We start from the raw sequence: 15,313 nt of genomic DNA on the forward strand, positions 1-15,313 counted from the left end.
TGATCACTGGTTAAAGGTGACTTTATGAAAGTCTTCTGTGTGATATCGTGGGATTGTACTTACTAGCTATTTAAAGGAATTTTTAAAATAAGAATGTAAAATAATGATGGAGAGATCATTTCTGTCTTTTGATTGCTTGAGTTTTAATCTTTTTTGAAGTCAATGTTTTCTTTAGTCCTTAGAGAGGGAAATAAATCCTGATTATTATGTGTTTCTGAGATGAAAGAAAAGAAATTGTGCCTTGGAAAAAGGGCTTGCGTGTATGCTCCCTTTCCCTTTCTCACTCCTCTTTACAGGTAGTCTGTGGAAGAAATACTGAGCAATACTTGAGCTTTCTAGGACTTGGGATGAAAAATATTTTGGAAGGGAACCTTAGGAACAGCATCCTCTGAGAATGCAGCCCATACACGAACAGAACAGACGTTCTCTGACAGAAGCCGTCTGTCAGTACCCGTTATATGTGTGTGACAGATTTGGACACGTCAAGGTTTGAGCATTTTGAGGTTAGAATTTGAAGATCACTTCAGGTGGTAAAACAGAAACGTCTTTTTAATGTGATTTTTTCAGATGCAGAATCATATGACTTTAAAGCATTCTTCCTTTAGATGAAGATTTTTTTTTTGTCACAGTTATATTCTTATCATTTTATTAGCTGTGAATGAATGGACTTTTGTGTAGGGGTTAGCCAGTTTTCACATTGCCTCTCCAAGCAGTTGTTCTGCCTTGAATTACAGAATGAATTTGGAATGATTTGGTTAGTTAAATTGATTACACAAATCTTCCTGAAGATTTCATTGTCATAAAAAATTAATACTTCCTTTTAATTAAGGAAAGTATTCATTATTTCTTGGTATCTACCTTTCAGAAATGTTCATATCCCCATCTCATACCAATTCCTGGAAGGGTTTGGGTACTTTGAAACGCATTAATGCAGATCTGCATGTTGAGGGGAAACCTCATTTTTCTCCTCTTGATCGATGGTGTAAGCAAATTGTATTGATTCTTCAGACTTAACATGGAAAAATCAGAAAGCGAAGAATGCCTCATTTTACCTACCATATGAGTAGGTAGATATAGCAACGTATGTTACCAGGTATATCAGATTACCTACTTACTATCCTGTTCTTACAAGTGGAAGATCACTTTTTATGAAGGAAAAAAAAATTATTTTCTTTTATGAATTTCCATTCTCTGTTTTTTTTGTTTTTTTTTTTTTTTTTTTTTTTTTTGTCCTGTTAAGGCCTTTGAAATTAGCAGAACTGCATCTCGGAATATTTTTATAAATAATTTGCTCTATGAATGTGAAATGCCAACAGATTACTTCCGGCATGCAGAGGAAGTTAAGAATTTATTGTTCAAATGAAAATAAGAATGTTATTTACAGCATGACACTCGATTGTACCCGCAACTAGGACAGGCAACAGTTGACAAGATGGCCATTTCCTGTTGTTTTTAGTTGTCATGTATACCTTTATATAGTACACTCAAGTTTCTGAATTTCAAGCAGTCATTGTTACTTTAAGGAGGTTTCACTTCCAGTTAAGCTGTCTGTAAAAGAACTATTTCTCTCTTCATCTTTTCCATATTATATCTGAATGTTTAAATTTGCAGGTAACAATTTAAGATCTTAGTTTGGATCCTAAAGGATTTAAGATGCAAAGTTCTATGGAAAGTATTTCTTTGTTTTTAGTGAGAAGCTTAGTTTTGTTTTCTATTGTAAAGGACGTTTTTCTTCCTTATGAATTCTTGGGTGCACCATTCAATTTAGATGGTTTTGATACAAAAGCAGCAGTAGTCTAGATGTCTGTCAAATCAAAACTCATAGTCTTTGCAGTTTTGGAAGATTTGTGACTGAATAATACAAATAAATGTCTGGTGTGGCTATTAATTTACAACCCTTATGATTACATTTGACAACTGTTAAGATGAAAGAAATAAGAGGTATGAAAAATAACTAAAGAAAATAGAGGAGGTCATGAAACGTCATGTAGTCTATCCCACTGTGCAACGCTGGATTAACTACAGTTTAACCGTTTTTGAGAAATGTTAAGGGAAATAGCGACTACGTTGTCTATGGTTAGATGGTATAAAGGTAGCTTCTGTGGTTAAGAGCAAAGCATCGTAAGTTAAATCTGCCAAACCTCATATTCCCCGAATGCAAGTTGCAAATCTCAAGAGAACAGTTGTCATAGCTTACAATTGTGACTCTGTGAGGAGGAAAGATTTTAGTAACACTGAAGGTAATCAGTGCCAGGCAATGAGACAGGATTTCTCTTTGCTTCAGTGATGTCGGAAGCGACTCTTTTTAAAAGCACCGGTTTGGAAAGGAGAAACATTGGTGTCCAGGATCACTACTGTGTTATATCATACTGCTTCTCCATATGGTCTCTTTTGCCTTGTGTCATGTAATTTTTATTGGAAATGATAGCTTGTGGAGAAAATACCTGGCTGAAACACTCAATCTGTTTAACAGAGAGGTTGTTAAATAGGCAAAATTAGGCTGACATTGATATTCTTCCCATTAATGATTAAAACATAAAATAATCTCTTTAAAACAAACAATTCTCCTATGCTATTGCTTCCCTATGGAATAAAATATATTCTTCAGTAAAATCAGCTAACACTCAGATTGAATTTTAGTGCTGCCTGTGTAAGCATCGTGTAGCAGTGAACAATATAAGAAACCTAAATTCTGCCTTGTCAAACTTCAGCTGAGAAAAATTAGATACTCTTTGCCACTACCTCATGTTTTCCAAAGTTATAAAAATGAATCACTGGCTGATGAAACTAAACGGTAGTGCTTAGGTGGTGACGGGGACGCAGTGTGAAGGCTTGCCACAGAGTTGCTTTATTTACGTTGTTTGCTTTGTTTTATCCTTGAGGCAGAATGAGCTCGTTGGGTGAAATTTTCATAGCCCATCTCATAAGCTCATTTGCCAGAACTTGGCATATACGTGTGCCACCTTGTTAGTAAGATATGCATAAGCACTGGTAACGGCTTTAGAGGAGAGAAAGCCCACTTATTTACACTTTTTTTTTTTTTGAGGTATAGTTTGTAGAAGGGAATGGGGGAGGAGAAAGTTTGGTTTTTTTTTAAATTTTTTTTTATTCAGTTGCCAGAAAAATGAGTGGATATTCTCAAATTGGTTATACTTTAATTGGATTCTCTTGCATAGATTAAATTTAGAAGCAGTATAGATTAAATTTAGAAGCAGTATAGATTAATTTAATGTGTTGTTAGGAGGCATATATGCTAGTGTAATAATTCTGTTCTTCCATTGATGTTTTTTGTGTCTTTGTAACTTTTGTGTGTGAACAAGTTTTAGGCCTGAATAATTGCTTGTTTCTTTTTAAAAATAAAACCCTCAAACATTATTATAACTCTGTTTTGTCTAGGGTGTAGCTGGTCCTGAATGGTGGTTTTTTTTTTTTTTTTTTTTTTTTTTTTTTTTTTTTTTAAGTGTTGGCATTTGAGAAAAAGAAAGTACCCATGTTGAGTGGGGGCTACCTATGTAATTAGCAGCTTACTGTGATATTCTTTCTTAAACCTAGACTTTCGTAAACCTGCTTCATCTAGTGTTTGTGATGGCCCCCTCAGCCTATGAATTTTAGGAGTTCAGATTTGTGGGTTTGTTCTGTTTTTAAGTTTGCTTCTCTCCCCTCGCCTTTGTCTTGCAGTAATTGGTGATCTCTGCTGCAGAGAAGGTTAGCGGCATGGGGCTGCTTTGGCTGTAAATGTCAGGTGCTTCCTCGCTGAGTCGTGCCGCAGGACCACCTGCCTTCCCTTCCTCTAGGAGGGCTCTTCACCCTAATCGCCTTAGAGGTGAGATGAAGAACAACAGTATTTTTCCCTGAATGACTCCAAACTATGCATCTTTGTAATATTTAAGTGATTCACTGACTTGTACATAATCTAAAGCTTCAAGTCAGGAAAGCTTTTTTTCTCCTTTATGAATGCTAAGGTGTTTATTATAATGTGGCCTGGTGAAAAGTGCTGGTTAACATTCTTTTAATGCGATGGGGATGTAGTATGCTTTTGAGAGGGAGTAGACATTTTCTTGTTTTCCCTTGATTCTTTTTTTCTTAAATTGTTATGCCTTGGGCATAAGACTGACGTGTAAAAACAGTCTGCAGAGTCTCTGTATCTAGGCACCCAGTACAACAATTAAACAGTCTGCTGTCCACCAACGGAGCAATTATTTGCTGTTGCCATACATGGTAGGAGTTTGCTTTCACAGAGGTGACAGTGCTGCCAGAGTAAACTATGTGATTACTTTTTAGTTGTACCGTGGTGTGGTTTGTTTTTTTTTTTTTTTTAGGTTTGGTTCTTAACATTGCTTTCATGGAAACCACCAGAAGAATTAATATTTTTATTTTTTAAAGTAAACTGATAAAGCAGTCATCTCTTCATATTAGATTTATTTTCTTTCAGAAAACAATACTGGTAAGCTAAGTAAATGCCTCCCCCCCACAATGTGTGCTTAACATAAGCTTTTGCTGCCAGAGATAAGGCACTGGAAAAAATTCATGGATAATAAATTGGTAGTTAGTGCAAACAATAGATACTTAGCTTCTTCAATAAAGATTACACTAAAGAGAAATTGAAAAATTGTGATTAAGGGTGAAATTCTGGTGCTGTTGATATCAGTGAGATTAAACAAAATTTATGAAATTGAGGATTTGCTTCTGCATGTGTGTCCACCCAATCAATAGAAAAGAAAAGGGTTTTGGGAATATGATTAGATGTGCTGCTTCAACATACAGTATACATTTAGTCTTTAGTCATTTAGTCTCTGAGTCACAAAGCATTGAAAAGCTAAAGCTTTGTGTACTTGAAGCATTGATTAGCTTTCTGGAGGAAGTATGCATCTCTTACTAGTGTTAGCAAGCTCATGGGGATGAGAAACATGGTAATACATAGCTTTGACACATTTTTCTAAAAAAAAAAAAAATCTAGTGATCAAGACACTCAGTTATTTCTGTGTGTGTGTATAACTGTCAGTGTGTGTTCAGTTTCCAGTTTCCTAAGCAGTAAGTCAGCATATGATGCAGATCACTTCAGTAAACTGTGTATTTGAGTAGGACAGTATATAAGTACAGTAAAATATCATCTGAGATTTCAAGTTAGCTTAATGCTCTTTTTGCTCTCAGTTCTTATGCATTGTCTTGTGTGGCTCAAAGAAGGGAACAGAGGCTATGGGTTTCAATGTGAATTTGCACATTGAACGTAGCCATATTGGACCTTCACCTCTGAAAGTCCCCAGAGAGTCCCTTGAAGAGTCTTAGGAAAATAGAACTTATTTACCAGTACCCTGCTTGGCATTTGCGATCATCAGGCAAACCGTATAGCTTTGCAAGCTGATCTTTAATGCAGGACCTGCTTTTGTTTGTATCATAAAAAAAAAAAAAAAGTATACATTAGCCTGCCCTTGGTTGCCCTGAAAGACCACAGGAAGCTTTCTTTCAAAACAAGTTTATTGTTGCTTACTAAGAATTGAAATATCAACATTAATCTTATTTTTTTATTGTCTTTTTCTGTGTACTTCATAGCTCTACATTTTAGGAAAACTTTTTATTTGTCTTAGGATATAGTACTGAAACAAAATTAAAACAAAAAATCATGTTTTTCTGAACAAAAAGTGAATGTGAGCAGTAACTTTGAACAACGTATTTGGCACAAACTGGAACTAAACCAAAAAATGCCTGGTTACTGCCTTGGACATATGGTTTGTGTAAAAATTGACACTTACTATTGGGGTCCTGTTTGATAGGGAAATCTTTGCATCTTACCAGCTCTGCAGAGCAACTCCTAGCTGGAAAGCAGTTGGTCCTTTGCTGCTTTGGGTTCTTTTTCTCCTCTGACAGTGACTGTGTAGCCAGTAGTGCCCTGTCTTGAGCTTCCCTGCCCGGAAATCCTGCCTGCACGTGTCACTGTGCAGGTATACTCTTGTTGGTGCGGGTGGTATGTGTTTGGATTCACTATGAAATGCGTGGAAGAGGTAGGGAGAGGAGGAATAAAAGCATTTCTCTCCTGTTTCCCCATAATCTGATACAGTGCTGATGGTACACAGATCCGCTGAAATTGCTGTTCTTCAGCTTCCACCACGATTGTTACTGTAGGGAATTGCAGTGAACCTGTGGTGCCTTGCTGGACTGTACAGGGAGCAGCTGCTAGGCGGGCCGAAGTCTTTGCTGTGGGAGATACTTTCCTACATTGGCCAGTTCTATTTTATTCATCATTTTCCCCCATCCCCCTCCCAGTGTGAACTAGTTTGGGGCTACCAAACTTGCAAAGAAACTGTTTTCATTTGAACTAGAACAGCTTTGGTTTGAGCTAAGCTCAAATCAGAACTTAATTGAAAAAGGTATTTGTTTGCACAGATCATGTTTGGGCCTCCTATTGCTAAGCCCCCTACATATGTATAGTAAGGTCCAGTCTCTGCCCCCAAAACACCTGTATTCAAAGTAGAAATGGCTTAGTTTGCATTTATGCAGAATCTTGTATAAACAAAGCATAGGGAATTGAAATACAGGAAGATGAAGTGACTTGTCCAAAACTACGCAGTAAAGCTTGCAAAAAAGCAACAACTTTCAGTCATTGTAGTATCAGTATGACTTAAGATACTCTTCAGAGGAAGTGTTTTTTTGTTTTGTTTTGTCTTTTTTCTCCCTATTTTAAAGCTCGGTCAGTCTGATTAATTTCTTTGTATCCCCAGAATCCCTTAGTCTGTTTGTCAGAAAGCTTTTTTCAAAATTTTTACTTTTTTTCTTTTTCCTCCATATTACTTCTTTTATCATATAGTTGGCTTTATTTAGTTGAGTTTGGGAAAACTTCCTCATGTGTATTTGCTTGTGGGTTTCTGAGTTTTTGTCTGTGTAGTATAGCTGATCAAAGTATGGAGGAAAAATAAGCTTTACTATAGGGAAGAGTGACTGTTCAAGGTGCTTCTTTTGTAAATAAGACTTTTCTGTGGTGGTTGTAGTGCATTCTCCCAGTATTTCTTATTGTAAAGCGAACTTTAAAAGTGCAAAGCAAATTTTGTTGTCACCTTTCTGAAGGTGTTGGAAGGGCCCCTCTGACTCTTGGCTCTGGTGGTTTAGGACGTTACCATCTGGCCCGAGGTTGCTATCTTGGGAGCAGTGCTGGCAGAATAAAACATGGATTTGCATCCATGATCGTTCATTTGAAACTCAACTGCACAAGCAGCTTAAACTAAGCCATTGTATTTTATGCGAAGGTGGCCGAGGTGGGTTATGTTTACTGACTGTCATGTCCCTGACTGCCTCTCTGATGGTTGCTGCCCTGCCAATAGCTTTTTTAAACTAATAAAGCAAAATTTGCTAGACCTGTTTCATCAGTATTCTGAGACGGCTTGCAGCTTCGGGAGAGCCTGCTGCTAACTTCAGAAAATAAACTTAACGTGACTTCAGTCTGTGCAACTCTCTAGTATGTTCTGACCAAAGCAATCAAGAATATATTCTTATGCTCTTAATTTTCAGCTGTTTTTCTGAAAGGAGGATATAAAAATGAAGCTTGTTTATGAGTTTAATAATAGGGGTCTATTTGATTTTGCTGAAGTCTAAAGAACAAATGACAGATGTCACCAAAGAGCTTTCATAAGAAAAAGAGGAGCTTAAATTTACAAGTCATTGCTGAATAATGAGTGAAAAAGGAATATGTACTCAGTAGGAATAAAGCTAAAGATGAAAGGGAACTATCATAACCATTAGTTTACTGACTAGAGGTGACTGGAAAGTCCAGAATGCACTTGTGTTTTTTTCTTGTTAATAAAGCATAACCCCCCCCCCAGATGTTCAACTCCTTCCCTTCCCCAAATAATATTAATGTATGATTCATTCAAAAGAGGGTTTTGTTCTCTTTTTACTGCTTTTCTCTGTAAGTAGTTAATTGAAGTATTGAAGCCTGAATATTTATAACATAGTAAAATGGATTTTTTTTTCCTCTAAGTAGCTTACTACTTAATGTGGTATGAATCTTGATAATCTTGAAACTCCTTGAGACTCCCAGTTATATTCCTAAACTCTGACGTTAACTTTACTCAAGCTGTTGGATTTAAAATATGTCTTGATTGTGATCATTGAAATTGAGTTTGTCTATAGCATTTAAAAACTGCTTTTGATCAAAGCCTGGTCATACTGCATTACATGTATAGCTTTTGCTTTCTAAATAGCATGTGACTAGAATGGGGGAGGAAATGAATAATATATTCACTCTGAGACTTTCATCTTTATAATACACATATTTTCCATGAAAAATCTAGAATGCTGGTTTTAATTTTCATATGGCAAGTTCTCTAGTGTTGACGTCAAGAGGTTGTCTTAGCAGAAGACATGGTGTGTTTTTAGACTTGTTCTTGTAACTGTACCTGTGCGACTAACAAGTACAGACTTTTCTGGTTGAAGAGTTTGCTTTCTGAATATCTGACCTGTTTGTGTGTGTGTTTTCTAACTCATCACAGTTAAAGTAAATTTGACTACTAAACTGGAACTAATGCAGTTAGTTTTGATTGAAATGGGACAGGGAGTATTCGCATGAATAACACTGATGGCAAGTTGGAGTAGGCAGTAAGTAATGAAAGGCTGGAGTTAACTGGCCTGGGGCTGATTAATTTATTCAGCTAGCATAATTATGGCTGAAAAACGTATGTGTCTGCACCTGATGTGGTAGTTAAGCAGATGTTAAAGACAAACTCGAAGTAAGCTCTTAGAGACATTGAAGGCATTGCAACTCAAATGTAATCACAAGAATGTGTATGGTATGCTTTTAAGTGCCTGAATGGAAGGAGAAACTCCTTGCAGTTGGCTAGTGTTTATAAAAATTTTCTTAGTCTTTCTGATTATAACTTACGAAATAGGACTTCTCTTAAGCTGCCTTAATCCACATAGGGCAAGAACAGGTATTTTGTAGTTCAACATGTTTCTCTAGTTCTGTTGTCATCTTTTTCTCAGATTTTAAAAATGTACATTTTCCATCATTTTATTGTTAAAATACTGCTACCGAAACTTTTCCTAGTTCACAGTGTGCCTGTCAGTCCTCATTTTGATGCAGAAAGAACTAGTGATGTGCTAATGTAAGCAGTTTGCCTTTCTCTTTTAATCGTTCTCCCACAGGTATGTGCAAAAAAATCCCTGAATGAAGCTTAAATAGACTGAGACAAAATTTTGTCAAAATAGCATTTCTTGTGATTCCTCCTTTCTGCAAACACGCTAGAAGGAGTTGTGAGGGCTTTTCTTCGTTGTCTTCACAAAGTCCAGCAAGAGGTCTAGGGGTGGGAGGGGAGGAGGCTTCTGAAAAACTGGATCCTTCCTTCTGAAAAACTAGATCTTTGCTTCTGATGTGGCCTGCGCAGCTGACTTATTCTTTGCTGTTTTCTCCACTCGTGGTGTAAAGCTGCAGAGGTAATGATTACTCAGGGTGTGCTGTATTTGGGCAGCATCCTTTTATCTTCTTTTGTTGCCTTCAGAGAATTCCACAACAGTGGACCTTCATTTTTGTATTGAGGATTTGCTTTGCAATTAATATTCGTTTTGAACTTGACTGTCTGTATATCGCAAATAATATGCAAGCTCTTGTGTAACATTTCACAACATGACATTTGTTAAAAATACCTGGAGTTAATGAACTGTGTTTGTAACATCTAAAAAATGGTGTATTAAGACTTTTTTTTTCTCCTGCTGGCAAGACCTTTAAAGGAAAGATAGTTTAAAACACCGAAACAAAACTTATTTCAGCAGTGAATCCATAACCTAGGCTTGGGTGGAGCTCACATTACATCATCTGTCTGAAAAATATTCATGCTTCTGAGGCTTTAGGCTGGAGATGTGAAAGACATCAGAGCTAAACTGCTAATCCAAATTTATAATCTCTGTCTAAATATTATAGCTGTAGTTTAGTGGCTTTTTTCCTAATGTCAGCCATCTAAGACTTGCATTATACACAAGTCAGTTATCTGAAGAATTTGAGTTCTTTAGTTATTCTGGCATTTCTGTGTATAATGCCTTCACTGGATTAACAGGTAAAATTGTGGCTAGGATAGGGAGAGGGAAAATATCTTTTTGTAGAGTTGTGTGTATAAATGTTTATAGCAGCCCAAATCTTTGAAAGAGCAGAAACATACTGACTGTGGTTACAAAAATGCTGCAAAATATTTTTGTATTGCAAGCAATCTGTTTCCCACACTCATTTTTTTAGTTCAAAGCTGCCAAACAATTGCTTCTGGTGGCTTGCGTGTTTAAATAATGCCCCTTCAGAATGGCGGAGGATTTGCAAGTCTTTTATTTTTTCTGTTAAGAATGCTGGGTTTTTGTTCTCTATAGGTAGATACAAATTTGTACTTTTTTTCTGGATCACTTAGTATTTTACAGCTTTAACTGAGAAGCAAGCATAGCTTTTTTTCCTGCCTTGGCACTACTGTGAAAGGCAATGTGAAGCTAAGCTTGTCCTTGTTCACCAGTCATGGTAGAAGTTTGGTAAAGCTCCCCCTCTTTGCACACTGTCCAGGTGACTGTGCTGAACTGAAACTCTGGATCCGGTGAGTGTTAAGTATTTGGGGCCTGAACAGTGTTTTGGGTCTCTTGTGTCCAGCTTCGAGGTAAAGATGATGTGTTCAGCTTTGCACAGAAGGCTCTAGGACGTGCAGTTTGTTTCCCTCTCCTTTATATGTGACCCTTCAGAGCTCTGTGGCTTAAGCACACTAGTTCCCAGCCCTCAGTTAGGCTGGTATGTCTCAGGAAACGGAGATATGGAAGTATGCCGTATCTGGAAGTGTGCGCTATTTATCAGGAGTATCTGAAAATACATTTTCTGTGTTTTTCTGTTTAGCATGCTAAAAAATGAGATCAATTTAAAAAGCAATATTCGGCATACAGTGTTCTTCATTCTAGTTCATCATTCCCTAAGGAATCAATGAAGATGTTCTGAATTAATGTAGGTGATACTGTCTTTACTTAGTGGATTCCTACAGTAGCTGTTACTGTTTTGAAGTGCTGGGAATGGTACTGGTTTTGTATTTTTTATGAACTTGCGACATATAGGCTTACAAATATTTTGACTTGTTTATTGGTTTGAGTATAATATTCTTTAGCATCTGTGCAGACAAGAGAAAACTTGTGTTTCTGGATTTCCACGATAGTTATAGCCTACTTTTTTTTTTTTTTTTTTCATTAGTGTGATTAACTCCACTGTAGATTATCTGAGAGAAACTTGCTAAGGAGCATGTATTTGTGATTTAGTATCACCTCTGCTGACTTCATCCACATGCAGCGAAAAAATAATAATAAAAAAACCTCTTTAACATAATCGATTGCTAACTGTATTTTCATATGTATAGTATGCACTTTGATATGCAGTTCTTGGAAAATTAGTCTTCATATAATCTGCCTCTTCATGTTATGTGCATCACAATGTAGTGACAAAATGTATCTGTACAAGCAGGAATTGGAGCGGTAGAGGGAGTAGGCTCTGGAGGATCAGAAACAAGGGAAGTGGAAGCCCTGAGATGCACTTCTCCTTGTGTGATGATTTGCTGAAAAATACACAAATATAGCAGTCTGCTGTTAAATCACAGGATTTTTAAATAGATATTCCAAAAATCATACTTGCTATTTAAAAAGAATTCTTACATCAATGAAGTCAAGGTTTGAGAAATGTCATTAAATATTATATATTCATATAATGTTAAGCATTACTTGATATTAACTTCATATTACACCTATTATTATATTTATAGTTTCAAAACTTGTCCTTTAATATTTTTACTTCTTTGTTACATTGATGTGGCAGGACGAGACTACGGACTTGATATGGAAGTCAAAACTTCATTTAGCAAAGCCGGTAGAGTTCCTGAAACGGTATCCACATTAATTAATGAAGATTTTGTCCTGGTTCATCAGCAGTCAGAGGACTCTTCTGGAAAAGATGAGAAACCTCAGCTAAAGGTTTACTACTGCTTTGTTTTAAATGCATGTTAAGATTCCTCTTGAGCGAAAGGTTGCAACTTCTTTTGAATATTTAATTAAAGATACTTGTGTGTGCTTGGGAAGACTCTTGGACAAAAATTTTTGTCATTGCTCCTTACCAGTGAAATTAACAGATCAGACCAAGCAAATCTGTTTGGCCAAAAGTGGCAGTTCAGTTGTTCTTATAGTGACTTCTTCAGGAGTCAACTTTGTTAGTATTCTTTGGATTTATGCATTAAAAAAGGGATTTAAAAATTCTATTTGAAGGATCAACTTCAGATTAAAGTTTAAGAAATATTCTTTACTTTGGGTTCAGAGACTCTGAATGTTGTTTTCATAAAAGAATGTAGCGGGCTGCATAGGTATAGACCACACTCAGTCTTGCTTTTCTGTGTGTTTTAATTTAGTTTTCTTGCATAAGTGCTCTTTTAGATGCGACTAAGACTTTTCCTGAAAGTTTTCTACCTCCAAATACCAAAATATTTTAACATTTGGGTAACAGCTGACTGGTTCATTAGAGATCTCCATCTCAGTTGCAGTGGCTGACTTATTGGTTTCGATTCATTTGGAACAATAGGAATTTGTATTCCTTGAAGTGACAATAAGCACTTTGTCTGTCTCTAAATAATTGCTGAACATTTATGCAAACTGATGATTTCTCTTTGCATGTAAAACACTAGCTGCTGCTTTAGTAATCATATCTGGAAAGAGGTGTGTGAGTTGGAGGTGGAATCCATGATGCAACTTTGTGTTGGCCTTTCCATTTTTTTGTCTGAAATACTAGTACTTGTAGAAGGCTGTATATTTTCTAGGGAACAGGTCTGACTGTTTCCTTGCCCTTTCCTGAAACTTGCTCCCCTCCTGTCTGTGGGAGGATGGGTGAAACAACTGAAATGTAATGGCTATGGCTAAGAAAGTAGAATTTTCTATAAGACAAAGCTGTAGCAAGGTCTGTTGCTCTCTTCGTTTTGAATGGAGGACCTGAAGAGACAAATCTGAGGTTTTAGGAGAGGTCTAGTTTTTAGATGGGTGGTTATTGGGCTGACAGTGAGAACACGTGTATTATATGCACTGGGATGAGACTGTGGATTATATTTGAATATTGTTGATTCTGAGATCTCGGGCTCCAGTGTACTTTTGTGCTAAGCTTTGAGATATACGTTAGTGTCCTCTATAACACAGAAAAATTGCTGTCCATGTTGACTAGTGGGAAGGGCATCAGACTGGCATGTGAAACTAGAAGGCAAATGTCTGGCTTGACTATTGTTATATTATGTGACTCAGAAGGAAGAACGCAGCTGTGGCCGGGTTACTTGTCTTCTCTGTGCCTCAGTTTATCCATCTGGAATATTAAGATAATCAATCATCTTGTGATACACTGGTTCTACAGATGGAGAACTATGTAAGAAATAGTTAAGTCTATAAAGTTAATGTCCCTTTGATTTGTCAGAAGCATGTCATTCTGTTGCCTGTCATTTTCTATAAGCACTTAGAGATCAGTGAGCTGAACTTCAGGAGATATGAGGATTAGGCACAGAGGCATGAGCTGGTTGAAATACTGAATTGCCAGAGGAAACAAAACTATTCTGACTATCTCTTCAAAAAGATCTGACTTCTTGGAGAATGCTATTTCTCTTATTCCCAATTAATCTTGGGGAAAAAAAAAACATAACTACTTCACTAGTGAACAGACACCTGTATTTTTTAATTATATAGTTAAGTATATATTTGTATACCTTATATATGTGTATACAAATATATACATGCTGTATAATTGATTTATTTACTTATTAAAATATACCTACTTGTAGCTATTTTTATTTTGGTCATTCGAACTACCCAAGCATAGCACAATTTTTTTGTTTGTGTTGAGGTTATTTTTTAATACTGCATACCTGAAAAGTTGACATCAAAGTAAGTGTTAGTTTTTTTTTTGTTGTTGCCATTTTGAATTTAGTAAGTAATTTTTAAAAATACACAATTTTCTTACTGGTTGTTGTTTACTAATATAGCAACTTCTTTTCTAATTTTGGTAGTATTATATAGTTAAATAGGAAGAGATGATGAGTCATGGTCTGCAAATGTTCAATGGATCTTGGAGGCCTTGTGTGGTCAGATCTATTTAATAATATGGACCTGTGGGTTGTATTCTGATATAATCTTATAGGTGCTTAGTGTCTTCTCTTGTTTAGCAGAATTTCTGAACTTTTACAATGAGTAAGACTACGTGTTCAAAAAATAGTATTTGTATAAGTAGCTTTTAAAAATGTAATCTCTGTCTTATTACAGGTGTTTTCCAATGGTGATGAACAGCTGGAGAAGGCAATGGAAGAGATCCTGAGGGATTCTGAAAAAGAGCAGAACAACTCTACTGCTGAGCAGGAAGATTATGGTGATGCCTGCAGCCAGGCGGCTGGAGATGTGGTGTCAGCAAGTCAGACAAATCAGCCATCCCTGCACCTTTTTTTAGACCCTTCTACTTCAGGTACTGGTAAAGGGCCCCCTCCCTCCCAAAAGTGGTAGCTTTTGCCTTTATGCAATTTCAAATTAATCTTAAAATGAATATAAGTCTTTCTGGGACTCCATTCTGAAACTATACTGGAGATACGCTGGGGCCTCCTCTCCTTTTCAGATAAGGATAGGATTACTGATAGGAATAGATTGTTATCAGATTGATGCCCTATGCTCTTCTGTCTGTTGTTTTGGTCAAGATAATATTCATTTTGTCTCAAGCCCTAGGTGAGACTAAGTTTCGGGTAGCTTGCTGAACTGCACTATAGATGAGGCTTGAGACAAGGTATTTCAGTGGTGCTTTCCTGGAGTGTTTTTAATAACGCTGAGACCTGGTATAAGAAAAGAATAATTTAGCAAAGATTTTGGGTCTTTTCAGTCAGCTTTTGACAGCCTAACATGAGAATGGAAAATTCTTATTGTTGCTTTTTTTCTTTTTTAATATTAAAATAGAAAGCTGTGGCCCTGTCTGTGGACCTTAAATTAGGTTTCTTTTTCCCTCGGTAGTATGCAGAGCAGTTCTGTGGTATCATATCAGATATTTCCCATAGCATTTATTTGTAAAGTCAAAAAAAGTTTTCCATTTTAGAATGAGTTACATAGCTTACTAATCATGGAAAAGTCCTTCTTTTAATTACACATATGCTGCATCTTAGAATGATCTGAGAACTTACCTTACTAGCTTCTTGTTTGATGTTGTTTTTGCAGACTGATGTGCTTAAAACAGCATACTACTCTTAGCATGAATGAACAAAGAAATACTTGTAAGAACATTTTTTTTTCCTGCTCTCTAATAAACATTTAGCAACTTTTACAAATTGAG

The 15,313-nt window shown here is 36.4% G+C and overlaps 1 protein-coding gene across 9 annotated transcripts in view; it reads left to right on the forward strand.

Annotated features, from left to right (window-relative positions):
* RABGAP1L (RAB GTPase activating protein 1 like) overlaps positions 1-15,313 on the forward strand; it is a 263,348-nt gene that overhangs the window by 27,645 nt on the left and 220,390 nt on the right. For 7 of the 9 annotated variants that reach the window (XM_064515591.1, XM_064515588.1, XM_064515592.1 and 4 more), the window contains 3 exons: positions 3,679-3,823; positions 11,804-11,958; positions 14,269-14,464. In XM_064515591.1, coding sequence (XP_064371661.1) covers positions 3,736-3,823; positions 11,804-11,958; positions 14,269-14,464 — 439 coding nt within the window. In that variant the 5' untranslated portion in view covers positions 3,679-3,735. The remainder of the gene's footprint in view (positions 1-3,678; positions 3,824-11,803; positions 11,959-14,268; positions 14,465-15,313) is intronic. The other 2 variants (XM_064515594.1, XM_064515595.1) reach the window with 1 other exon arrangement.

Source organism: Dromaius novaehollandiae, chromosome 8 (assembly GCF_036370855.1).
Source record: "Dromaius novaehollandiae isolate bDroNov1 chromosome 8, bDroNov1.hap1, whole genome shotgun sequence".
NCBI classification, from domain to species: Eukaryota; Metazoa; Chordata; class Aves; order Casuariiformes; family Dromaiidae; genus Dromaius; species Dromaius novaehollandiae.